The 25979-nt window shown below is 37.6% G+C and overlaps 1 protein-coding gene across 8 annotated transcripts in view; it reads left to right on the forward strand.

Annotated features, from left to right (window-relative positions):
• The first annotated feature begins 160 nt into the window (after window positions 1-160).
• The window catches only part of ARHGEF12 (Rho guanine nucleotide exchange factor 12), a 146698-nt gene continuing 120879 nt past the window's right edge, over window positions 161-25979 (forward strand). For 4 of the 8 annotated variants that reach the window (XM_082683680.1, XM_082683681.1, XM_082683684.1 and 1 more), the window contains exon 1: window positions 161-1273. In XM_082683680.1, the coding sequence (XP_082539806.1) occupies window positions 1242-1273 (32 nt within the window). In that variant the 5' untranslated portion in view covers window positions 161-1241. The remainder of the gene's footprint in view (window positions 1274-25979) is intronic. The other 4 variants (XM_082683686.1, XM_082683687.1, XM_082683682.1 and 1 more) reach the window with 2 other exon arrangements.

Consider the following 25979-nt stretch of genomic DNA (forward strand, 5'->3'; position numbering starts at 1 on the left):
CCGCCCTGCAGAACTACTTTTTCGCTCCCCCAAACAGGACGCCGGCGGAGGCGTCCGCGCGGCCCTGGCGCGCAGGAAAGCGCGGGGGAGACGAGGGAGGCCGGGCGCCGAGGGCGGCGAGGGCGGCGGGGTGGCCCTGCGCGCCGCGGAGGGATCCCGGGTGAGGCGGCTTCCCGAAGTCAGAGGGGAGGAGGCCAAAAAAAGTCGGCGGGGGAGGGGAAGCGCGAGCTCGCGCTGGACGCGGCCGGGGCCGGGAAGACAGAACCGGAACCGGAACCCGTGCGCGCGCCTGCGGTCGTCGCGCGGCCCCCACCGCCGGCGGCCTCCTCCGCCCGCCGCGCGCGCTCCCGCGAGGGCCCCAGGACCCGGCGAGCCGGGCCCCGCGCTCCGAGTGGTCGCTGCCGCCGCGCTGCCGCCGCTGCCGCCGACCTCCGGGGCCGGTGCTTAGAGGCCGGGCCGCACGGGAACCTCCCGCCCCTCGCGGGAACGGCCGCCTACCGGCGCGTCGGGGAGGAGCCGCCGCCGCCGCCCGTGCCGACTGCGGAAGAGTCCGGGCCTCCCAGGGATGGGGAGCAGCCCGCGGCGCTGAGAGACCAGGTTCCTGTCACCTCAGGCTAAGGGACCCCCCTCTCCCGGCGCCCGCGGTCGTCCCAGCGCCCGGAGCCTGGTGGGGGCGGCGAGGAAGACGAGAGGGGTCCCCCGGCCCGGGGACATGGAGCCGCGCGAGCCTGGCGCGGGACGGCCCGAGACGCGGCCGAGGCTGCGGCCACGAGCGGCCGGCAGCCCTCGATAGAGAGCGAAGAGCAGAGCAGCCGGCCCCGCGGCGGCGGGGACTCGCAGGCCCCCGAGACTCCGGAGGAGGAGCCGACACCCCAGCCCCGAGCTGATCCCGCCCCAGCCCCCGGAGGGATTCCCGGGCCCCTTCCCCTACGGCTCGCCGACTTCTCTCCGTGACGAAGTTTTCTCCTTGTGTCTTCCCGAGGATTGAGCTCTAGCTCTCGAACTCGCCTTCTGGCAGTCTTCCTCGGTTTGTTTTGGGAAATAACCTGTTTTGCTCCGACCATCATCCCCTGTCCGCCACCCCTTCCAGTGGGACGTTCTAGATGACTGAATGGAGTTTTGAGTTGGACTTTTGTGTCCCTTACGGAGTCGGGCCTGATCCCAGAGCACTGGGGGTGGGGTGGAGGTGTTACTGTAAAATGCAAGTTGGATAAAAGGAGGACCTCTCGCCAAGGGCCCCAATGAGTGGCACACAGTCTACTATCACCGACAGGTTGGTATGAAGCTCCCCTTGCGCTTAGCTTCCCTGGATTCGGCCTGACCTAGCAGAGACTCCGTGATTGCCAATTGCCTTTGACCAGTGAAGTTGACAGGCTTAGGAGAGAGGGTTGTTTGGGAGCTCTGCAATTAGTCTGGGGTTCCTGCCAAGTTACCCAGTTGATTGAATTTGGAAATGTAGCTTTTTTCTGGAGAGAAACTTTTCTCCAGATTCTCAGCGAAGGGGTAGGTAAAGCCATGATTGTGGGTTTTCTGCCTGTAGCGGGCATTGGGATTCTGTACTTATCTTGGAACCAGAGAAAGGTCATTTTGGGTGAAGGTCAGTTCCCGAAGTCGGCTGGGGTATTGGTGCATCATTGGTTTTCTTCCTGCCCTGTAATTCTCTGGACACTGTTAGATTTTAGGAATTGCTGCTTGTGAACTTCGTTCCGAGGCCACTACATGATGATTTTTGAACTTGATCTTCTTTCAATACTGAGTTGCATAGCGTTCATTATCTAATAATTTTCCAGAATGTTGAAATTACTAGTAAGTCACAGGCTCTTGCTGGATCAAAAAAGGGGGAGGAAAAGTCATGGGGCTTGATTTTAATTGCTGCATTTTTAGTATTTGCATTTGCATCGAAGGGATACAAACCCTAAGCGAATTAGATGGTACATGGTAGCATGGCAGGTGGATTTGTTGAGTTCTGTGAGTCCTTTCTACTGCTTATCTATGTTTCCTGGTGGTTGGTGAATTGAGCTAGATTATGGGGTTTAAATGGAGCTTCTTAACTCTTAAGGGTTATTCTTTGGACTATTAGGTTAAACAGTAAATTCCTTTACTGTGTTTAATTTCTCAATATCATTATGACATTGTATGCTGGTTCCAGATTTCAGTCAACCTTTTTTTTTAAGTCAGCATTCAAACTATTACACCATTTTTTTTTTTTTTAAAGATCAAATAACTGAATGAAGGGGCCAAAGAAAGCACTTTGATGAAGAGAGCAACAACGGTGCTTCTGCAGAAAATAGTTGAATTTCCTAATAAGAGTTTCACCGAAACATCAGACTCATTTGTTGATTTTAAAAGGGCCAAATTCCATTATCATACCATAACAGCTACTCCAGAAACAGAACTTCCTCTTCCTGTTGATGCTTTCCAGTGTCACGTGAATGTTCACCTAAAAGATTCCATTAAATATTTAAACTATATTCTTTGTGTAATTTTTATCTTATTTTATTTATTTGACAGAGCACAAGTAGGCAGAGAGGTAGGCAGAGGGAACAGGGGAAGCAGATTCCCTGCTGAGCAGAGCACCGGATGCTGGGCTCTATCCTAGGACCCTGGACTCCTGACCTGAGCGGAAGGCCGCTGCTTAACCTACTGAGCCACCCAGGCGCCCCTCCTTGTGTATTTTTTAAAATGCATTTTAGTTTTCAACTTTTCTGATTGTACCCAAGTAGCAACAGTGCTTATCCTAATTTCTTCAGGTTATCCCTATTCCTTTTCCTTTCAGGGTTTTTTGCTACTGAGAAGTCACTGTAATGGGTGTGTGGGTAATTGTTTTTATTTTCCTGGTTCATTCAGTTCTCGCCCTCTGTGTTGAGCCTTTAGATAAGAATTCTTATTAGGATCTAATATAGTATTGGTAGTTTTTATTGTGATACTAGGGGTGCTTAATTTTGTAGAATCAAAACCTGGGGTCACCAGCTCATGTCACATGAAAATCACCTGATAGCACCCACATAATAATCTTCTTCCTTTCTGCTTCTCAGAGATTTGCTTCCTTTTTTTTTAGTATCATGGAAATAAAATCTTGGGATTTGGAATTTTTTAATGAGTTAGATGAGATATAAATATACAGTAAACATGCCATCAGTGAAGGTCTGTTCTTTGCCAGGCCCTGTGCTAGGCACAAAGGATTAAAAGACGAGTATTCTAAGTGTAAGATGAATCTGCAAATTGGTTTGGGTATTAATATCCTTGAATTAGTTCAGGTGCTGGTTGATCTCACATACTTTTCTAAACTGAAAACAAACAAACTTCAAAAGCCGCTTAATTTAATATGCATTAAGAGAGTATGGATACCTGTATCCTAGGAATTTGTGCTAGTTTTTTTTTTTTTTTTTTAAACAAGATTATTCTTGGGTGACTGTTACATTTTCTTTAAACACATATAACTCTGCAAATATCAAGCATCCATTTGCTCATTAGGAGAGTAGTTGTCCCTGATTTGAATATATGTTGGGGTGAAATCTGGAAGCCGTGGTGTAATGTTATTTTTTTCCTAGTACGTTAACCAAGTTATGAGTATACTGTAGTTCTTAGCTTCTTCTCAGCTCTGTCTACCTCATCCTCTTTTCTCAAGGTCTAATTCCAGTGTACTATAGGTGTATTTTGCTGATACTAGAGCTATTGGCAAATTAACAGTGCCAGTGTAGCTTTTTAAAGATCCTTTCAAGTTTGAAGTACTGTATGTGGTATGGCTTTGTTTTGTAGAGTGTGCAGACCCACCAGGCCAGCTGTGTGAGTTAGAGTTCTTTCATTGTGGTGCTTCTGACTACAGAGTCTGTCTGTCCTCATTTGAAATCAGACTAGCTGGTTTTGGGCGTTGTTCTGTTTTGCAGTTTGTGGCAGGCGACACATGGCTGAACAAGATAAGAAGGGTTTTATTCTTGTGTTAGGGACGTGCTGGGGCTGGGATGGAATTCAGCTATGTTTAGGCTCTGATTGGTCACTGTGGATACTCAGAACTCTGTTATATCCTGTTATTATTTTACAGTTAAATTAACACATTCATTTACTCCCTTCTCTTCCTCCTCCGTCTTCTACTCTCCAGATCCCTCACTCCCTCTTCCCTTCTTAAAAGGTGTAGTCGTCAATTTAAAATTCAAACTATGTTCATGGTAGCTACTGTTTTTATGTAGTATATCTGAATAGTGGTTTTTTTTTTTTTTAATCTAAGCAGCTTATGAATACCATCTAGTGTCTTGCTTTGTAACTTCTGTGAGACATATAGTTTTCCACTTTTAGAATCAGCCCTAATGATTGAAGTGGTAGAAATATCTGATTGCTCTTCTTCAGTTTGCACTGATTGTGTATTTAGTCTTAAAATATATCCTAATTGTTTGCAGTCCTCTTAGACGCTTATCTTCTGTCCCTGACAATTTAGGGGTCTTATGGCACTTGGAATTTCTTCTGAGAGATAGAGAAGGGAGAATCCTCTTTCAGTGGATTCCCTAAATGATTTCAGACTAGATTTTAGAAAAGTGAATTTTCAGGGACGATACAGGTGGGATTTTGTTATAACAATAAATGGATCTTTGGTCTAGGACTTAGGGATTTTGTTGTTTTGATTGGTAGATAAAGGTTTTCGGTATGTTGGCATTTTCTTAGTACTGAGTTCACATGTAAACTTGTTTAACTTAAGCAAACTTGTGGTGAGTGTGTAAAGCTGTGACTTTATATGCATATACACAGTAATTGACATTTTCATCCAGGTTACCTTTTCTCCCATCATTGCCATATAATGCTTTTTGATTAAAAAACAAAACAAAACGACTCCTGTATGTGTGCTATTTCAGGGTTGTCTGAGTCATCTGCAAACTTGAGTTATTTGTACCGTTTATTTGTAAAGTCAGTCATTTGATAAATACAAAATTGAGATTAGGGACCAGGGTCACAGTGCTAGCTTTATTTCGGTTTAATGTTCTTCCAGTGCAGTGTAAAATCCTCATTCATATAGACATGCCATAGTACATTTACTTGAATATGTTTACATGAGTCAACATGTAGAGTAATCTTTTAAAAAAGTGCAGAGCTGTACTCTTCCTGATTAATGGCACATTTATAAGATGTTCATATTTATTTGGTGAGGTGACAAAAGAATCTATCTGAATCATTGCAAAAATATGGTAACCTGGTAATGCTGCTTAACACATTGGTGGCTTCTCGTTAAAATGTGGGAGATAACGTTAATACATTTTATTTATTATAAATTATATTTATTATACATTTATTCTTATATATTTATCTGTATGACTATAAATACATTTTATTATAAATTTTAATTAAGTTTGCATTTTTAGTTTAAAAAGTGATATTTGAGGCAGACATTTATGAAACCTATAGATGGTGGATTTTACATCTTTTTCTGAGGAGCATTATGATTCGAGAGAAAACAGAACATCTTTGAGTAGACATATGTGGTGTCCTCTTCTGAAAGCCATCTGGAAATGGGTATGAATTGCTTACTAAACTGATACAGGTCGAAGAAAGCAGAATATTTTAATGGTTTTCCAGAGGTTATTGGAGAGACTCTTACATCCTGGTCATCTGACAAAATTATGAGAAATGTTTCTTATCATGTAATTGCTTATCTCCTAGAAATAGACAGTGTCACATTTTCAGGAACAGATTGCTGGAGCATAACTTCTTTTACTCTCCTTTGTTAAAATTTGATGATGTTTTAAAGTTTCATTTGAAGACCTTCTCTTTTCCCTTTTAATAACTGAAGAGTCCTCAAAATAGTGGCATTTGAACCGAAAGTTTAAAATGAGCAAAATTATAAATATTTTGTTTCTGAGTAAAACGCTCTGGCGTATGTAAGAGTATCTTATTGTAGTGTAATTCTTTAACATTTACAGTGTTCTGACTCCCCATAGGGCAGATCATTACATTTAGGCAACTCATGCCGTTTAAGTCAAGATGATAAAACTGGAAAGGAGAGACCCACGATTTTAACCTAGATTTTCTGACTCTCAAGTCCCCCACTCTTTAGTTGTAATTATTGTCTTTCTCTGTGTTATTTTTTTTTTTCCTGTCCTACTTTCCTTCAGTAATTTTCCAATCTGGCCAAGTTAGTGCCGGATTTTTCTCTTATAGGATGTTTTCTCATACTTTATCTGTTCTAGATGATCAAGCTCTGGTCATTTCCTCACGAGACTGATCAACAATCTGGTAGATCTAGTCCTCGGGAAATTTTTCTTGATCTTTAGCTCAAACTTTTAATTTGTCCTGTTACAAGTATATACTTGCTGTAGCAAGCTAAATAATGCTGTTGTCCCATTTTATGTTTATACAACTCTAAATGGTTCAGACAGTTAACCAGCACCCTTTCCCTATCCCCACCCTATCCTTTGCTTAGCCAAGTTTTATGTTCTGTTGATTTGTTGTTGAAAAATCATCCTGTCCCTCTTAAAGTTTTATTAGCTTTCCCCCAATTGGTCTCCTAGTGCAAAATTATTTTTTCCTTAGATGTACTCCTAGGGCAAAATGTAGTATTCTGTATTTTATCTTTACCCATATTCTACAGCAGCAAGTTCCAACTTTAGTTTAATGTAATCAGAGGGGCTAGTTTTCTCTAGGCCTAGCCCAAGATTAAGGCTAAAGAGATTCTGAAGTTCATTTTAATTCACTTTTATTTTACTTTTTTGCCACTGTGTTTATAAGAACTATTACTAATTATTAGAGACCATAAAAGAGGGAAAAGGTGCATATTTAAATTATAAAGTACATAAGATATAGAGCTCTTCAATATTTTGATCTTTTTCATTGAACTGGAAAGGAGAGACCCACGATTTTAACCTAGATTTAAAATTTAGGTTAAAATTACTTAAATAGATGTCTTTGTTCTTTTGTATTTTGCTAGCAGTTTTGTTTCCTCAAACTTTAGGACTTTAGAAACATGCCAAAGTTAGGGCATTTTTCAACTTAGAATATGTGGAATACCAAGATAGCCGTATATGAAGGATTTTGTGAGGCAGCTTCTAACTCCCAAGAGAACCTTATGAAGCTAGTGACTTAGAATAATTTTTAGTTTTTGATTCAGTGGAGGTAACATATGATGGTCTGAAGGTCAGTGGCTTTGCCTAAATTGCGTAAGCGTACATTGTTGACTTTCAGTAGAAGAAGAAATACACTAAGTTTGCCTTATTTAATTAGCATGCACCAATGTAGCTGACAGTTTAGATTCATACCAAAACAGGATCTTTTACTAATTCAAATGCTGAATCCTGGTTTTTGAGATCATAGTCACATGATAGGCCTGGGTGGCTTCCCGGTGTTGAAAGGCAAGCAAATCTAATGGCCAACGAAAAATTAGATTTCCTGTCTTGGGACTATGAGTAACAATTCACGAAGAAATTCACAAAGGAATGTAAGAAAACCTGGTTTAGTTAATGCTTACAACTAATTAGCCACTTGTTAACATTGCTTTTTCTTTAATGTTATAATGTCTATTGTAGTCATTTAAAGATACTGCTCTGAGACTACAGTTTTGGTCAAATATTTCGTTCAAATGCTCATTTGAGGTTCACATCCTCAAAAGATCAAAGAGGATTTTGTAGATCTTCTTTGTATTCAGAAATGTAAATTCTACATATATTGTTGAAAAACTGAAGATTTCATCAGCATCTGAAGAAGTTATATGTGAAATTGATCACATAATGCAGAAATTGGCTATATCTCATCTAGAAGAATAACAAATCCAAAATACAGATCATTCCCAACTTGCAGTGGTTTGACTTTAAGATAATGCACTGACAATATGCATTCAGTAGAAACTGCACTTAGAATTTTGAATTTTTATATTTTTCTGGGCTGGTGGCATGCATTACAACACACTGTCTAGACAACAAAAAATATACTTAAAATCATTCTGTTATCTGTATAATCTATTTTTTTACTGTCAGTGCAGTATTCAATAAATTACATGAGATATTCAACAGTTTATTATGAAATAGGTTTTGTGTTAGATGATTCTGCCCACCTGTAGGCTAAGTAAGGTGAGTGTTCTGTGCGCGTCTCAGGCGAGGCTCAGCTATGATGTTCAGTTGGTTAGGTGTACTAAATGCATTTTCAACTTAACGATATTTTCAACTTACAGTGGGTTTATTGGGACATAAGGCTGTCATAAGTTGAGGATGATGTCCATACTTAAGTACATATAGGAAATCTCATGAAGGGGTTTAGACATACCCTTCCATAGATTTTAGATGGGTTATCTGCCTGTGTTCCAGATGCAGGCTGGTATGATGTGGTTTGCCCTGTACAGTCTCTGTGGTTTACTCAGAGGAAGTGGTTCTTGTGGGTGAAGGTCTGATCTTTTCAGAGATTGTTGGTGGCACATGCACCGTCAGCTTATTTCCTGTTTTATTGGCTGTTTGGGCAAGACCTTCCCGGAGCAAGTACTGCTAAGGGGTATTTAAATATTTTGTAGTGCCAGGATAGATGGTTATAATGTATAATATCTACCTCTCAGGTGATATGAGGGTTAAATTAATGTTTGTGAAGTGCTTTGAGATCCTAAGATGAGTAGTGCAGACATGTTCCTAATCATGTTTGTAAGTTACTGCTATGTTCAGATATTGCTCAAATTTAAGGAAAAACATGTTCATGGAATAAAGTGTTGCTCTGTGGACCTTGACTTCTGTAACCATTCAAGTGTTGTTTAATCCCTGTAAGAGTCATGGTTAGGATTTTTTCCCCTCTTTTTCCTTTCCTTCTAACTTTATAATTTTACCCTACATGGGTGAGCTTAATGGAGTAGATACCTTGTCTATAGTCCTGGTTAAGGCTTTTTCACAAAACTTAATGTTTCAAGCATGCTTCCTCACTAATTTAACTGGCATACTGAAATAATAGAATTTAGAGAATTTCCTTTGAGATCCGTGGTTGTACCACCCATACACAAAACCTTTTATTGGCTTTGCTGGAAACTTAAGATGAACAAACTGATCAAATTGCACATGTCATAATTCTGATTTATTTTATTTATTTATTTATTTATTTTCTTTGCAGGTGTAGCCTTTGCCACTAAAAGATTAACAATGAATATTTTTTGGGAAGAGGCTTTCTTTAAATACTGTCAACTAAGTTTTGAGTTCCTCAAGGGTAGGATGATAGTTCTTAGTCATTTTTTAAGTAATTACTATTTGCTTTATTGTATTTTTATTCCTTTTTTAATATTAAAAAGCATAAGGAAGATAGCGCAAATTATTCAACTACTCAGACGATGTTGTTCAGATTTTAAAAATCTACAAGAAAATTCAAGTAATATATAATGGTAATAATGAAGTTTTCCTCTGATCTTACCTCTATCCCTGTACACCTACCACTTCTCATACTCTCCTCAGAGGTAACCACCGTTAAGTTTTTTGGTCTGTCTTCCAAAACATGCTTCAAATATAGCAGCCTGTCATTTTCATATTCTCTGTATCTACCCCATAGTAGGTATATCAGTTTCTGCTAGGTTGTGCTGCCATAACAACAGCTTCAAATTTCTGTGGCTTACAACACTGGTTCATTGCTTGCTTCCATTAAACCTTGTCAGCTGTGGATTGGCGGCATTTTTGGAACCCTGGCTGGTGGGGCGGCCCCTGTCTGTGACACATCATTTACATGGCGGAGGGAAAGAGCAGGAAAACTGAAGCAAACATGCAGGGGCTCTTAAAACTTCTCCTCAGTTGTGGTGTAAGTGAATCATTCGCATGTCATTGGCCAAAGCAAGTCATATGGTCAAACTCATTGTCAGTGTGCCAGGGATGAATACTCCTCCCACAGGTGGCACTGCAAGTCATATAATAATGGGTAAGGGTGTATAATCCTTTTAAGGAAGGGAAGGGGAGAGTAAAAAATTAGGAATAGTAACATAGTCTGCCACAGGAATGCTTAATAAATGCTTGTTAGATGTGTTGTTTTGAATCTGTGTAAGTTTTTTTAATGGAGTATTTCAAACATACACAGAAGTACAGAGAATAGTATGAAGAACTTCCATGTTCCCATCATTAGCTTCAATAATTATCAGTGCATGGACAGTCTTGGTTCATCTGTTTCCTTGCCCTGCTTCTCTATCAGATTATTTCGAAGCAGTTTCCGGATATTTCAGCCATACATATTTCACTAAGTACCTCTGAAAGACAAAGTCTGAAAGTGTGACTTCCTTTAGTAAGTTCTTACTGTCTAATAGTTTGAGGTAATGGTACTAGGAACTGACAGGAATCAAGTAGGAGAGGATGTTCATGGAGTGCATCTGGAATTTGACAGCCAGAAACCTGTTTTGATTTCATTTTGAATATTCCTGGAGGAGGCTTACAGGAGAATGTCATCTGTTTCCCAGCACCTCCTTTTCTCCACTTCAGAGAGAGAGAGAGAGAGAGAGAGAGAGTGTGTGTGTGTGTGTGTGGCAGAAGCAGGTAATTAACCCCTGGAAAAAATAACATTGCAACAGATTTGATTTGCAGGAGGTTTCATTTCTCACTGAGCCTCTGTTGGAATGATGCCAACTGAAAGGAATCCCAGCCCTTAATGGCTCTGAGTCTTCTGGGAGTTCCTGGTCAGTGATGTTATTTACTCTGAAGGAGAAACATCAGAACCATTTATAAAAATCGTATATTCACCTATCCTGTTTGCTGTGCAGAGAAAGGCTCGATCAGTCTTTAAGGAGATCGCTAAGATGATCTAAAAGTAAGGAAGAAAAAAACATAGAAGTAAGGAAGAGAGTCTAACTTTAGTTTAGAAATAATTAAAGACGCTTGCCACTCCTCAGGTTATGGACTTAAAGAGGGACTTAAAGCCTCCATTTTGAGTCAGTACTTTATAGATGTTATTAGCATGCAATATAATACAGTAAGTTTACTTGTCATTTCTTCATTGTGCGTCTAAGATCAGCAGCCTCACAGGAAATTCTTCGGGGAAGGGGTGTTAATGTAATTAACAGTGGGAAGCAAATTAAACAGATAGAATCCCTTCTTCAGTGTGCAGATTGGCAGGTGACAGTGAGGTGATCAAAGAGGATTTATACAGACTGGTGAATAAATTATTATATATAACATGATGAAGGTAGTTTATTTTAGTATAGTACTACTAGCTAATTGTGCTTTTTTGATGGGCCTCTTTCACTGTGCCTAGAGACACTTAGGTTAAAATTGCCTTTCTAGGTATCCAAATGGTTTTTTTTTTTCTTTAATGAAGTTATTTGTTAGTCTTATTTCAGGATCCACGTAGTAACTGCGGTAGAAGATGCTTGGCTTGTAAAATCATTGGCTTGTAAATACAATTTTTATTTAATTATGAGTTTTTCTTGGCATTGAACTGATTCTGGGTTTGGTTGCTTGGGACAATATAGTCTATTTAAAATGTAAATAGTTTTTTCCCATGGAGACTAACTCTTGGACTTGGCCATTGTTCATGTTATTTTTCTGTTTTATCACAATAGAAAAACATTCATTTTCAGAGATGATAATGTATTGGTACCTTTGTCAGAATAATATATTTGTACTTTGGTTGCATTTGTTAGTTGCACAAATTGGGGGAAAGTTTGTGGTTTCCAGTTACTGTATTTACCTAGAAGCTCTAAAGATCAGAATTCTTGAGACAGCATTTATTTTTTTATTTTTTATTTTTTTTAAAGATTTTATTTATTTATTTGACAGAGAAAGAGATCACAGTAGACAGAGAGGCAGGCAGAGAGAGAGAGAGGTAAGCAGGCTCCTCGCCAAGCAGAGAGCCTGATGCGGGACTCGATCCCAGGACCCTGAGATCATGACCTGAGCCGAAGGCAGCGGCTTAACCCACTGAGCCACCCAGGCGCCCGAGACAGCATTTAGAAGTAAGTTGGGTGTGTTGTGTGGATGTGACTAGTAAAAAAAAGAGAAGCTTCTCCCATGCAATTATTGCATAATAGGATACAAGGTACAATTCTCTTTCCAAAAATAGGACTTAAGTAAAATTTTATATGAATAAATATTAGCAGTTATATTAATTTTTAGTCCACTGGCAGAATTCTTTTTGTCTTTGCAGAAATTAAAAGTCGCTATTAAAGGAAAAGACATTTTAGCTCTTAATTTTACATGTGTGTGTATATATATTTTTACATGTGTGTATATATATTTTTATATAATATATGCATATATATATGTGTGTGTGTTTTGTTTTGTAAAAGAGAGCAATAGAAGAGAACTGATTGAAGGTGATGTAGAAAAAAGAGCCTCCTGGGCTTAGTGTGTCTGACTTGTTCTGCTTATTATATCTGGGAGACCACAGGCAAACTCTCTGAACAGCAGTTTAGTTTCCTCACCTATAAAAATGAGGGTAACAGTACTTACTTTGCAGAGCCGTTGGGAAGGTCAAGTGAGAATGTATTTGAGTACCTATAACAGAAGAGGTCAGAAGTTAGAGTAGCTGTTACTGTTTAAATCTCTGAAATTAGTTTGGCTTTCTTAAAATCTGATCTATGTGTGTAAAATGATTTTTGAATTCACATGTATTTGCTACTGCTACTGTGACAGTGTTTTCTCCTTACTGTGATAGTATTGCTTATCCTTTATATTTCAAATTGTAGGTTGTTTTTAGAATTAAGATACATTTGGAAGTGAGGAATAGACAAAAGAGAGACAGTTATTTCAATTCAGACTGAAACAGTAACCCTTCTAGTTGCTAAACTGGTAAGAATTGGTAAGGCTTGGCAGTAGACGTTCAAATCTGCCTTTGATTACTCAGGATTTGTCCAGTTCTGTCTTTACATCATTACGTCATTTGATTATTCATTTATTCGGTAAATAAGGAATGCCAGCTCTGCATGTATTGGTAAAGTTACTTTGAGCTCTTGCTACCTGCTGATTTATATTTAACAATTAAGAAATTTACCTGTAAGAGTGATATCCGTTGATTCATGCTGAAGATTAAGGTGAGAAGTCGTGTATTTTGGCAAATAGTGGTATGGAGTTATCAGTAATGAAATTTAATCTTACTTTCCAAATTAAATTGTTCTGTCTCATCCTATTATGTTTCCTTTTTATTTTTCAGTTTAATTATATTTTGGTAAGTTACCTAAACTAAAGTGAAAAGGGCAATGTTTTCAGTTGAAATTTAAGAAGCTTTAGGTGTTCATTGCTTTTAAAAAGAAGAAATCACATTTTATTTATTAGGTATTGCTTTAGTCACTATTTGAAGAGAACCTTTCTACTAATTAGCTACTTCTTTGAAGGTATTGGCAACCTGTTAAACCTATACTTTGTACCTCCAGTGGTAAATATGTTGATTGGATCAAAGATTCTGGAAACTACAATAGTTTGTTTAGCCTGATGACTTGCTGCACTAGCTTTTTATACTTCAGAAGGTGGAAAGATGACTGGGCGAAAAGTAACACCTTAAGGTAGAGGAAATTTGGAAATTTAGTCTTATAAAGAAATTCGGGATGTAGAAAAAGATTTCATGTTTATTGAGTATATATTAAGTGCTAGGCACTGTCCCAGGAACTTTCTGTGCATCATCTTTTTAAATCTTTTAGCTGTGTAAATTAGATATTGTTCTTAGGTTAAAACAGAGAAAAATGAGGCTTTAAGACATTCACTAACTTGCATAAGGTCCCCATGGTTTCTAAGCAGAAGAGTTGGGATTATGGTTCCAATGCTCATTTTCTTTTGGTCTTCTGGTCTCAGGCTTACCTATACTGAATAAATTGGCTCATCTGGATCAGTCAGTTGATCTTTTGAATCACTTGAATAAAGCTCAGAAAGTAGATTTTTGTCTTTCAACAACACCATTAAAGTGTTGTCTTACATTATAATTTTATAACTATATTTTATTCTTTCTATTTTTTTTAAAGATTTTATTTATTTATTTGACAGAGAGAGATCACAAGTAGGCAGAGAGGCAGGCAGAGAGAGAGAGAGAGGGAAGCAGGCTCCCTGCTGAGCAGAGAGCCCGATGCAGGACTTGATCCCAGGACCCTGAGATCATGACCTGAGCCGAAGGCAGCGGCTTAACCCACTGAGCCACCCAGGCGCCCCTATTCTTTCTATTTTTAATCACCTATTTACTTACTCCCTTTTCCAGATTTCGGACTTGGGGAATTTTGTCTCATTTCCTCTAAAGAATGGCTACATTGTGTTATGGTTTCTTATTCATGGCTTTAAATATACACAACATCTGTAAACACTGGACTCTTTTGAAGCCTGATATACATTGCTTATAGATCATTTTCCTTTATAACTATTCTAAAGTTCTTTTAAGAAGTTTAAGGTCCATCTAAAACAAGTTTTGTGAGATTGTTTTTGTTTTGTTTTGTTTTTGTATTGTAGGCACACAGAGTAGTAAGGAGGGACTTAAAGAACTGTTATACTGAGTATCTAAAGAGGAAGAAAAGGCAAAAACGAATGATTTTAATGCGAGGTGATCAGACCTTTGTGAAATATAAATGATTTAGGTATATTACGTTTAAGTTTTTCCTAAGCTAGAGTCTTTGGTTAAGTGGCAGCAGAGATAATATTTTCTCTTTGAAGACTTCTTGTTATAGTAATGATCTTCCCTTTATATTTTATCATTCAGTTTATCTTTTATACCACTTAAAGAAATATGTAAATATCCCTTTTATTTTAAAGCTTTAGATTTATCTTCTGAGCCATAAAAGTTACTTTTTCTTCATTTTTTTTCTCTGTAAAGACTTTTTTTGTTGTTACTAAAATTCTACGGCATGAATCATTTTAGTTCAGCCACTTTTTATGCCTTAACATTGGAAGGAAAATTTGTCTAAGAGATATTTAAGTGTATTTTCTAACCTAATCTTTTTAAAGTTTTGTTTTGTTTTGTTTTGTTGTTTTGCATTTTCTTAGTAACCTCAGAATCTAGAACAGAGATAGGCAGATAGTTGATTTTAAAAAAAAGACTACAAACTAAATTTTTTATTGAATAAGTACTGCTTCTAGGTAGAGAAAGAGTAGGAAATTACAATTTGAGAATTTTATTACCAGGTTTAAAACCCACAGAGAGGATGCATGCAAAAAAGCAATGCCCTTTGAAGCATTCTTATGGATGTGGAGACTTTTCTAACCCTTAGGGAGATCTACAGACATCCGCTATGCTCAGTTCTGGGAAGCTGCTTTTTCCCATGCTTGGAGCCTCCCTGTGGGGTAAAGGTCTGTTAATTTTGCATAAATATTTACCATATCTCATTTTAGCTAGCATTGCTTCCTCACACTGCTAGCAATAAGGAAACCTTTGCTTATCCAGCTTGAAAAGTTTACTGTTCTCAATATGACTAGTCTGGAGTATGTTCCGTTATTTTCTGAGGGTTGCTGAAGTTAAAAAATCAGATTGGAAAAAATAACAAGGAGTTAAATAACCAATTCATAGTCTGTACATAATCTGGTTATTATAGAAATATTTGCCCACCCTTATTTTTTTTTTTTTTTTGTATTTAAAAATGAGAAGTACAACAGTGTAATTCACTTCTGTCTTGGCATATTTTACAGGTCAAATTATTGCCACTTTCTTATATGTATTTGTATAATGCTAGTAGTAGTTTACATCTATATTTATTACACTTTTACAACTGTTTCCTAACAGTAACATACAGTTCCTGTTTGCCAACCATCATTCTAAATGCTTTGTAGGTATTACATTTCATACATATAACAACATCACTAGGCAGTTAGCATTCCCATTTTACAGATGAGGAGAAACTTAGATTCAGAGGCATTCATTGATTAGTCCAGTATTTCCCAGGTAGTACATTTTTGAAGCCAGCTTTCTAATGTAGGTCTTTTGACTCTTGGTTCATTGTATTTGCTACTGCACATAATTTGGGGTACCTATCATTTTCATGAAGTTAGTATCCAAACACAAATAGAAAGTATAAAATTCAAATATAAGAAGTTTCAGCCAAAGAAGGTTACTTTCTTATTATATAATTTACAGCAACAGCTTCTAAATTGTGTTCCAGAGAACATCAAGAACAAAAACAAAATTTGTATTTCTTTAATAGAAATATAATTTTTTATTTTGCTATATTGTCTTTTGATCCCTACATTGTCTCAGGCACTCAAGGCAAAAGATAGAATATAAAATGGAATGACTGTGTCATCCCCAAACTTTTGTTATTTAAAAAAGGTCCAATCTATTTTATTAGTCAAAAGCAGTCCAATATTTGCAATTTCATATGATTTATCCTGGGAGCTTTATCAGTATGAATACATCTTAGATCTTGTCATTGTTTGGAAGGAGTCTACTTTCAAATTTTTGTGTTTTTCTATTTCTTACCTTCTCTTCCTTCTCTCTGATGCCCTTTTGCATTACTGTTTTCCTTCATTGTCATCACCAGGCTTCTCATCTCCTATGTGATACCATCTAGAGCCTCTCCTGTTCCTCAGTCATTTATTTCTAGTTGAGTCTTTTTGCCATTCCCTGCACTTTCCTGACCCCATAGTAGTCACTCAGTAGACTCTCTAGATTATCTATCATTTTTCTTTAGAGTGGCTTAGCAAAAATTACTTCAAAGATGATACCTTCTATTTTGACCTTTCTCACTGTTTCTTTACCTATCTCAGAGGTAGTAACCCAACCATTAATCTCTCCATCCAGAATATATTTATTGAGTAAAAGTTATGTAATAGATAATATTTTATACATATAATAATATTTTATACATCTTATTTAACTTAATTTTCATAACGACTCTGTGAAGTAATGGATTTTTTTTTTTGAAGTAATGGATTTTGTTGTAAAATGTCCATTTGACAGGGTCAGAAACAAACTCATAATAGAGTTTAAGTGGAATGCCTAGTGAGTGGGAAAACTGGGGTTTTAGTCTGAATTTGTCTATCTTTGCAACCTGTTTTCTTAAATACAATTGCTATACTACCAGGTACAGTCAGCATTTCATACCAGTAGTGTGAAAAGGGAAGGTGGTGAAAATGAGGACTTATCTGGTTTGGGTGTGGGTGTTGGTACAGTTTGCCAAGATGGGAAATATAAAAGGGAGAGGGCACAATTTTGTTTTGTTTTATTATTTTTGTTCGGTTGACTGGATAGATGGAAGGAAGGTTAGATAAAGACTGAGAAGACAACAGATAAAGGAAGCGGCAGATTTTTGTTTAGCGTACTATAGTAGTTGTCTAAAGGTTATCCCAAATCAGTACCTATACTTGCACTATCCAACATGATGGCTTTAAGACACATGTGTTCATTTAAATTTAAATTAGTTGGAATTAGGTAAAATGGAATATGTAATTCTTCAGTCACACTAACCACATTTGTGTGTTCAGTAGCCACATGTAGTCAGTGGGTACTGTGTTGGACATTAGACATAGAACATTTTAATCAGGGACCCTGGGTGGCGCAGTCAGTTAAGCCTCCAGCTCTTGGTTTCCATTCAGGTCGTGATCTCAGGATTGTGAGATCAAGCCCCATGTCAGCTCCATGCTCAGCACAGAGTCTGCCTGTCCCTCTTTCTCTGCTCTTGCCCCTTGCTCACTCTTTCTCTCATATAAAATCTTTTTTAAGAAAGGAACATTTTAATCATTGCAGAAAGTGCTGTTGGACACTGCTGCTAAACATTTATTATTTCATACTGTTTGCTGTGTTCAAGTCTAGGAGCAACTTAGCTGGGTGGTTCTGCTTTGAGGTCTCTAATGAACTTGTAGTCAAGATGTCGGCTACTGAAACAAAGGCTTGAATGGAGCTGGTGCATCTGCTTCCAAGGTGACTCACTCACATGCTGGGCAGGTGAGTGCTGGTTGTTAGTTGGAGGTCTCAGTTCCTCCTGAGGCAGACTTTTTTCCATAAGGAATTTTGAGCAGTCAGAAGTCACACTGTCATTTTTGTACTAGTGGGTAATACTGATCAGTTCCATTCAGTGTGGGGAAGGACCTATACAGAGTGTGAATTCCAGGAGGCAGGAGTCACTGGGGGACATCTTAGAGGCTGACCACCATAGGAACCTATGGAATATCCAGGTGTAAATGGCTCATGGGTGACATAGGTGTCATCTATATAGAGGTGAGGGCTTGGCTGCTGCTATTGTGTTTGTGATGGTAATTAAAGTAATTTAAATAGGTGAGTTCAAAAGAATTGAGATTACCTGGGAAGGATGGCCAAAATGACATCTTGGGGGAGGAGGGAAGTGCTCTCAAAGGCTATTAAGAAATGGCTACAGAGAATCAAGGCAGTGATTACAGAGTAGTAGGAGGAGTACCAGGAGAGCACTATATATACAAAAGAAACTTCAGGAAGGGATAAAAGTTGGAAGTAATATGTAATTAGCCTTACTAAATGATACAAAGTATTTGAGAAAAACATAGGAGAGTTATTCTTCCAAAAATTATGTATTAAATAACTATACAAAGAACCAGAAAAAGATATGTAGAGAGTAAGATAAAGTTTCTAATAACTTATAGAGACATACCTCTGAGATACTGTGAGTTCAGTTCCGGATCACTGCAGTAAAGTAAATATCATAATAAAGCAAGTCAAATGAAATTTTTGGTTTTCCAGTACATACAAAAGTTATGTTTGCAGCATACTGTACTCTGGTAAGTGTGCAGTTGAATTAGGTCTTTAAAAAAAAAAAAAAAAAGTACATGTGCTCGCTTCGGCAGCACATATACTAAAAAAAAAAAAAAAAGTATATACCTTAACTGAAAATACTTAGTTCTAAAAAGTGCTAACCATCATCTGAGCTTTCAGCAAGCCCTAATCACTGATCACAGATCAGTATAACAAATATAATAATAATGAAAAAGTTTGAAATATTGTGAGAATTACCAAACTGTGACACAGACACATGAAGTAAACAAATGTTGTTGGAAAAATTTACCAATAGACTTGCTTGATGCAGGGTTACCACAGACCTTCAATTTGTGAAAAATGCAGTATATGTAGAGTGCTATAAAATGAGGTATTACTGTAATTCAGTCTGAGACCATGGTTAAGCGAAGTTTTCTTGGAGGAAGGTAATATGTTTTTGAAAAACCTTTTCAAAAGGTAAGGATGTTTAGGTGTGGGTGTGTGTGGAGGTGGTGGCGGTGGTGATATGGATAATAGAATGGACATTTGAGACAAAGTATGTTTTTTTTAATGTGGAATATTGCTAGAACATGAGATTTGTGATGAAGCAAATTGGTGGAGAAAAGAGACTGGAAGGGTAATTAGAGTGGTCTTAAATGCATGATAGGGAACTCGCCTTTTTATCTTGTAGGCTCTTTTTTTCTATACTTAAATTATTTGGATACTACATTAAAAATTTGCCATAGTCTTATAATCACTGAACTATCAGTTACTTATTTTTTTAAAAACAGAATATCACGTTTTATTTTTTATTTTGCTTGTAATTTTAACATGCATTGTTGTAATATGTTTCTTAACATTGCTTTTTAGGTTGAAAATCCATTCCCAAAAGAAAGTTTATTTCTTATTATAAATAGAAAATCAGTATTTTGTCACTTATAGAAGGCAACAGGAGAAAATTATGTACTATTATTAAATTTGTAAAAACTGAAAATGAAATATGTAGTGCATCCTTTGATTTACAGATAGGTCTGCCTCAAAAATCAGTTCCTCAGTGAGAAAACTGGATGTAGTCAACAGTGAAGGGATATTTGTTTGTGCATTGCTTGGTGTATAGCTAAGATGAGACTTAAGATCATCAGGACAGATGCGTTGTTAAAATTTTGTTGTTAATAAATACCAAGAAGTCCAACTCTCAAGTATTTGTGTTGGAAAGGTCAGAAGCTAGCAAATGGACAACTTTGATCAGCAGTTATATACTAATAAATATTAGGTCTTTTGTTCCAAAAAAATCAACTAAAGGAATTTTTAGAAATATCTTCTGAATGTGTCAAGTTATTTATTAGGTGATGTTTATGAATTGGAAAAAGAGGCTCCTCATCTACTTTTTGCTGCCACTCAGTTTGGGGAAATTCTTGTGAAAAAATATCAGATCTTTCAAGGATCTTTTATAACATTCAGAATATTTTCAGTAGTTTTTCAGAGGAGTCCTCAAGTTGTCCTTTCAGAGAAGAAGAAAAATCCAGCTCACATATCTTGTGATTCTAGTTTTGCAGTTGTTCACTTTTTTTTTTCTACATGGAATACTTAAATTTGTCAGCATAAATTTAAGTTGTTCACATGAGCAGATATATTTGTCAAGATGTGCTTATTTGCAGAGCTGGTCTCAGTCACGCATATGATCTCACAAATTGAAGATTTCTTCCAAAATATTTGAAATTCTTCCTGCATCTTAAATGGATGTGTGAAGACATTTCCACTCTTTGTGCCAGACTATACATAGTTCCAGTTTTGAAGTTAAGATAGGAAATACACTCATAAGATTTTTAATGAATGTTTTCGAGCTGTAATGCTGACGGAAACCATGCACATAACTGTGTTAGAGATGCCGCAAAAGTGCCCAGGAAAAGTATCATTCCTGATGTTAAGATACAGTTTTGAATGTCTCAGTGTGGCTGGTTACAGTTAACGAACTGTGGGAGGAAACGTGGTAAAGATGGGTGGTCATTTAGGAATTCATGAAGTCCTGTAACATCCAGGGTAGCTAAGCGTGATCAAGTCATGTGCGACAAATGTATTTAGGAAGAAGAGAGAGGAGAAGCAATAGTTCAATCTCTTGGTCAACTTTAATCTAAGGGACTCACTCCATTTCCTCTGTAGAGCATAGTTTCTATGTGTAGTGGGTTACATGCTTATGTGCAGGAGGCCACTTCATAGTATGTCTGAATACTTCTGCTTCCATTTGAACTGCATAATCCCAACCTGTTGTACTTGTATTGGAATTAGTTTAGTTAAATATTATGAAAACCAATGAAATATGAGCATAAAAAAGGCATTTCTGTGACAACTGAGTTGTGTGCACTTTGGAAATGCAAGTAAAGACCCGTCACTAAAGAAATTGCTGTCCTATTAGATGTGACTGAAAAATAACTCTTAGCTATTTGGGAAAAAAAGTAGAGTCTAGTGATCTAGTGAGTATTTTTAGTTTCTTGCTCCACTGTAAGGAAACTGAAACAGGAAATAAATCATGGCTGAGGTATTTTAGTACAGTTTATACAAGAAAGATAATAGGGCACTCCAATCAACACATCCTTAGTTAAGGAAAAGGCCTTGATCCTACATTTAAAAATTGGTAAATAAATGTACACCTACGTATTTTATTTTACTTTAAGAATTTTTATTTATTTATTTATATGACACAGAGAGAGAGAGAGAGAGAGAGAGAGAGAGAGAGATCACAAGTAGGCAGAGAGGCCAGGCGGGGGTTGGTGGGGAGCAGGCTCCCTGTTGAGCAGAGAGCCTGATGCCGGGGCTCCATCCCAGGACCCTGAGATCATGACCTGAGCCGAAGGCAGAGGCTTAATCCACTGAGTCACCCAGTTGCTACTACACTTACCTATTTTAAATTGAAATGAAGCTTCAGGTATATATGAGTGTTGTGTTGTGTTGTTTTGTTTTGTTTAACACTCCCTTACTTTAACTGCTCTTTTCCATTAAATAACCAATGACTAGTACCAGTGAATTGAATAGGATAGTTTTTACTCTATGGCTAAAGGCATGTCATGACTTCAGGAGATTTGGAGAGAAGGAAACATCTGAATGCTTCTTTTTCAATTGTTAGCGTTCCTACTTCCAAGAATGCTTTATTTGTATTTCACTTTTACTTTTTTAAAATTTAATTATAGTTTGTATTTTTTTGTCTACTGCTGCCTTACATTTTTGGCAAATAATATTGACTTTTTATTTATAATAGCGAAATAAAGCTTCTTCTGAAATGAAAGCAATAGTGCTTAAAAGAAAGCATTAAGTAACTAATAATTCAGGGGTTATATGACTGGCAGATCAGCAAGGCAGTTTCAAAGTGTGGGAAACAGTAGTCTACAGGTTAAAGCCAAGTTCCTTAACATGCACTTAAGACCATCATGATAAGGCCTTTGTCTGACTTTTCCAGTGACCTGTCTCACCACTTTCATTTACCCAGACAGACGTCATGTTGGTCAGCATAGGGACAGCCTCGGCTCAAGAATTGAGCCCAGACCGGATCCAGAAGATAGATAGTTGGGAGGGAATTTGATAGCTCCAAGGACAATGCTTTGGATGGAGAAATCATGGAACTGATTTTTCTAGCTTTGCTGAGCTTGTCTGCCTGATTCACTTTTGTGTTCCATACCTAGAAGGCAGTATGCAGCAAATATTTGAATAGATGTCTGTGAATAAACAAGTAAACTCAAAGTAAGAGTTTTAGTATTTTATAGCAGAAGGCGTAATCTTGAGTACCAAGCAGAAAATTTCAGAATAATCTCTGAGCCCATGCCTTGCTGTGTCAAAAACTTTATCTTTTTTCTTTCTTTCTTTGTTTAGTTGTGATTTAAACAAATAGGTCATGCCAGGGAGGACTGTGCTAAAGCAGTGTTTTTTATACTCTGCAATTGAGCATATAAATGGGCTTTAAACTTTATAGAAGATAATTTGGCAATATAGGTCAAAGGCCTAAGAAATATTTAAACCTTTTTATTTAGTAGTGCTGATTTTGATATATATCTCAAGACATTAAAGGAAATGAAGCTTTTGTTGTCAATTTTTATGCAGAGATGTCAACCCCACCATTATCTGAAATAGGAGCGAGGGGAGGAGGACCCAGTCTAAGTCTGGTGCTCTCAGGCGGTAGAGCTAGAAATCCTAATGGCTAAAACTGTCAGGACACCATTGTTACTGTAGGACATTTAATAGAATATTATATATTTAAGAACTGAAGACATTTTCAAGTAGATTTTAATGGGAGAGCATTCATGGCATGTGAAAAGTAGGAGATAAAACTTCAAATATAATGCCAATTATGTTTTTAAGACATATATAGTGTTTAAAATTTAATATATAGACTTCTAGGTCATATCCTAATTTTTAAAATGTTTCTGGGTTGTGGGATTGTGGATGATTTTTGCTTTACTTTTTATATTTATCTGTATTTTCCAGGCTTTCAGTGAGGAATATGTATTGCTTTTATAATTAGAAATGTTTTATTTTCAAGTGAAAACTTGACCTAGTTTTTATTTATTTCTTTGATTTTTATTTTAATGAAAAACTAAGGTAGTCATCTGAAAGATAATTAGAGGGAAGTAATTATTATTATTAATTTTTTAAAGTAAGTTCTAGGCCCAGTGTGGGCCTTGAACTCATGACCCCAAGATCAGGAATCACATGCTAGACCGACTGAGCCAGCCAGGCATCTGAGTGGGAAGTAAATCTTGAGGTTAGGAATGCAGTTGGGAGGCCTCTGTGGGGGACAGAAGTTCCTGCAAGGGGGCACTGGTGATAGGGCTGCAGAAGAGTATAGTGACCCATAAGATACAGGGAGTAAAGGAAGATGAAGGCTCTAGGAAGCCCCTGTCGTTGGATGTTTAATGTAAATATAAAAAATTTGAGATGAAAGTTTGGCTCTTAAAAAATGTATTCTTATTTGGGAATGTATAGATTTCATGTTAACAACTTCAGGTTCTGTTTTCTTTTCTTTTCAAGATTTTATTTATTTGAGAGAGAGAGCACACGCGCACGAGAGAGAGAGGGCACAAGCAGGGTGGGAGGGGCAGAGGGAAAGAGAGAAGCAAACTGCCTTCTGAGCAGGGCTGGATCCCAGGACCTGAAGATCATGACTTGAGCTGCAGGCAGATGCTTAACTGACTGAGCCACCTAGGGACCAGATTCTGTTTTCTTTATACTTATTTAAATCTTCTATGTTGTTGAAGATGCTATTTCCAATTTGTTAAGGTTAAGAACAGATACATAATAGGACTATGAAGATAATACGTTTCTGACATCTCTCACCCTGCAGATTGCCAGTCAGTGGACCTGGTTGTCCTGAGAGGTGTTAGCTGACTTGCTTGCTAATGTATGCATCACTCTTGAAACTATAATCTTAGTGAAAAGGGATACCTCCCAAGTAAGGAAGGATAATTTTTAGGTCAAAGTGGGGAAATTATGTGTACCCCTGGCAGCATTTCCACCAACAACAAAAGAAGCAGGAAGAAACCTGCCAACTGTTCCTCCATTGCCAAGACTATGGAAAAAGGGTCTGTTAAAACAGTATCTTTCATGATGACTCCAAATTTAATTTAAATTTAAACGTATCTGGGGGCGCCTAGGTAGCTTAGTCAGTTGGGCATCTGCCTCTTGGTTTTGGCTCAGGTCATGATCCGAGGGTCATGGGATCGAGCCCCGTGTTGGGCTCCGCACTCAGCACACAATCTGCTTGAGATTCTCTGCTTCTCCCTTTGCTCCTCACCCTGCTTCTGCTCTCTCACTAGCCCTGTCACTTTCTCTCAAATAATAAATTAAATCCTTAAATTTAAATGTATCTGCTTAGGAGAGTTACATTAGATTTCTTATTTAAAAATTTTTCATGCTGCTGTGAGCAACAAAATAACACAGTGCATGCTCTTGTGTATCAAATATGAGGTTCCTTATTTTTCCACAAAAGTATTAGCTAATCTCTTCCCTTTTCTGACTGTGAGCAGCAGGTAGATTAATTGGACCACAGTCTGACCCTCCAATCCTGACTCCAGTTACCTAATTCTAAACTTACCTATCATCCTTTCTTGGAAGTCCCATGATAACGTATATTCCATATAGGCAGATAGAAACAAATAGAAAAGAAGAAAATCTTAGCTGGGTACTATTACATTAATGGCAAAGTGGAGTTGGTAGTTTTGGGAAGCTTCATTGCTTCTCACTTTCAGTAGTTTGACTGCGTCTCATTCTTTTGCACAAGTGGGAATCCCACATGGGAAGGAAAGAATATATGGCTGATCTGCAATTCTGCTATTCACGTCTCAGAACTGTTGTGATATGTGAATACTTTTGACACTTTTTCTGTAGTTTGGGGGTGGAAATATGTCAGTGGGAGTTGTCTAAGAATTATAGAGGAGCACAGAAAGATTATTTCTGTTGTTTACATGCTGTTAATAATTTTAAAAAATGTGTTGGAATACTTTTTTAATGATAAAATAAGATGCAAAGGTTGCATTGTAGAATAGAGAAGAAAACTTAGGTGGAAAGTACAACTTAAGATAGTATCTTTTATTTGAAAGCATTTTTATGGAAGAGAATCAGCATTTGTTTATTACCTGGTGCATCCTAAGTACTGGGCTACATACATACTTACATCATTTAATCCTCACAACATTACTATAAAGCAAGTCCTTGGTTTAATCATTTGTGAGGAAATCGAGGTCCATTGAAGTTCAGTAAGCTTCTTAGGGTCACCACCCAAAGCATTGAATGGCTGCGCCAGATTTTGACCTCAGTCTGACTGGTACCTGAACCCGTGTGTTTTCCTACCTGTGTTTCCCTTTTTGAAAAGTTTTATAATAAGTATCATCTGGCTTCCAACATTTATAATACAAAAGTGTTATTCTTTAGCTGCTGAAAAAGTAGAATTGGTTTTGTCCTTGGTTTCTGGCTATTTTCATGATAGCAGTGTGATCTTAGATGGTGACTAATGACTACAGAAGTGTACACACAAATCTTCTGTTTTTAGTTGAAAAATTACAATAAATTTCAGAGATAAGGGACAGCTATTTCAGAACTGGTGCTTGCAGATAAGTTATAGAGACTTTGAAGTCAGTGACCTGGTGATATATGCCCCTTTAAATATTACATTGATCATTGCATCAACTGGACTGATGCAATTTTAACAAAAGTAGGGTTTTGGAGGAATATAAGAATATTCTTTTCAGTGAGTTAATTCTAAATTTAAAAAAGGAAAAAACCTATGCTTTCTCAGTGTTATTAAATAGAAGCCTCAATTAGCTGTAACATCTGATTCTATTAGTTTCTTTTCCTCTCATTTTACTTCATTGTGAAATATGTCAAGCATAAGACAAAAAAGAAGAATATAATGTATATACACGCACCTCTCACCTAGCATCATCATTTTGGGG

This window comes from Mustela nivalis (assembly GCF_964662115.1).
Source record: "Mustela nivalis genome assembly, chromosome: 9".
NCBI lineage: Eukaryota > Metazoa > Chordata > Mammalia > Carnivora > Mustelidae > Mustela > Mustela nivalis.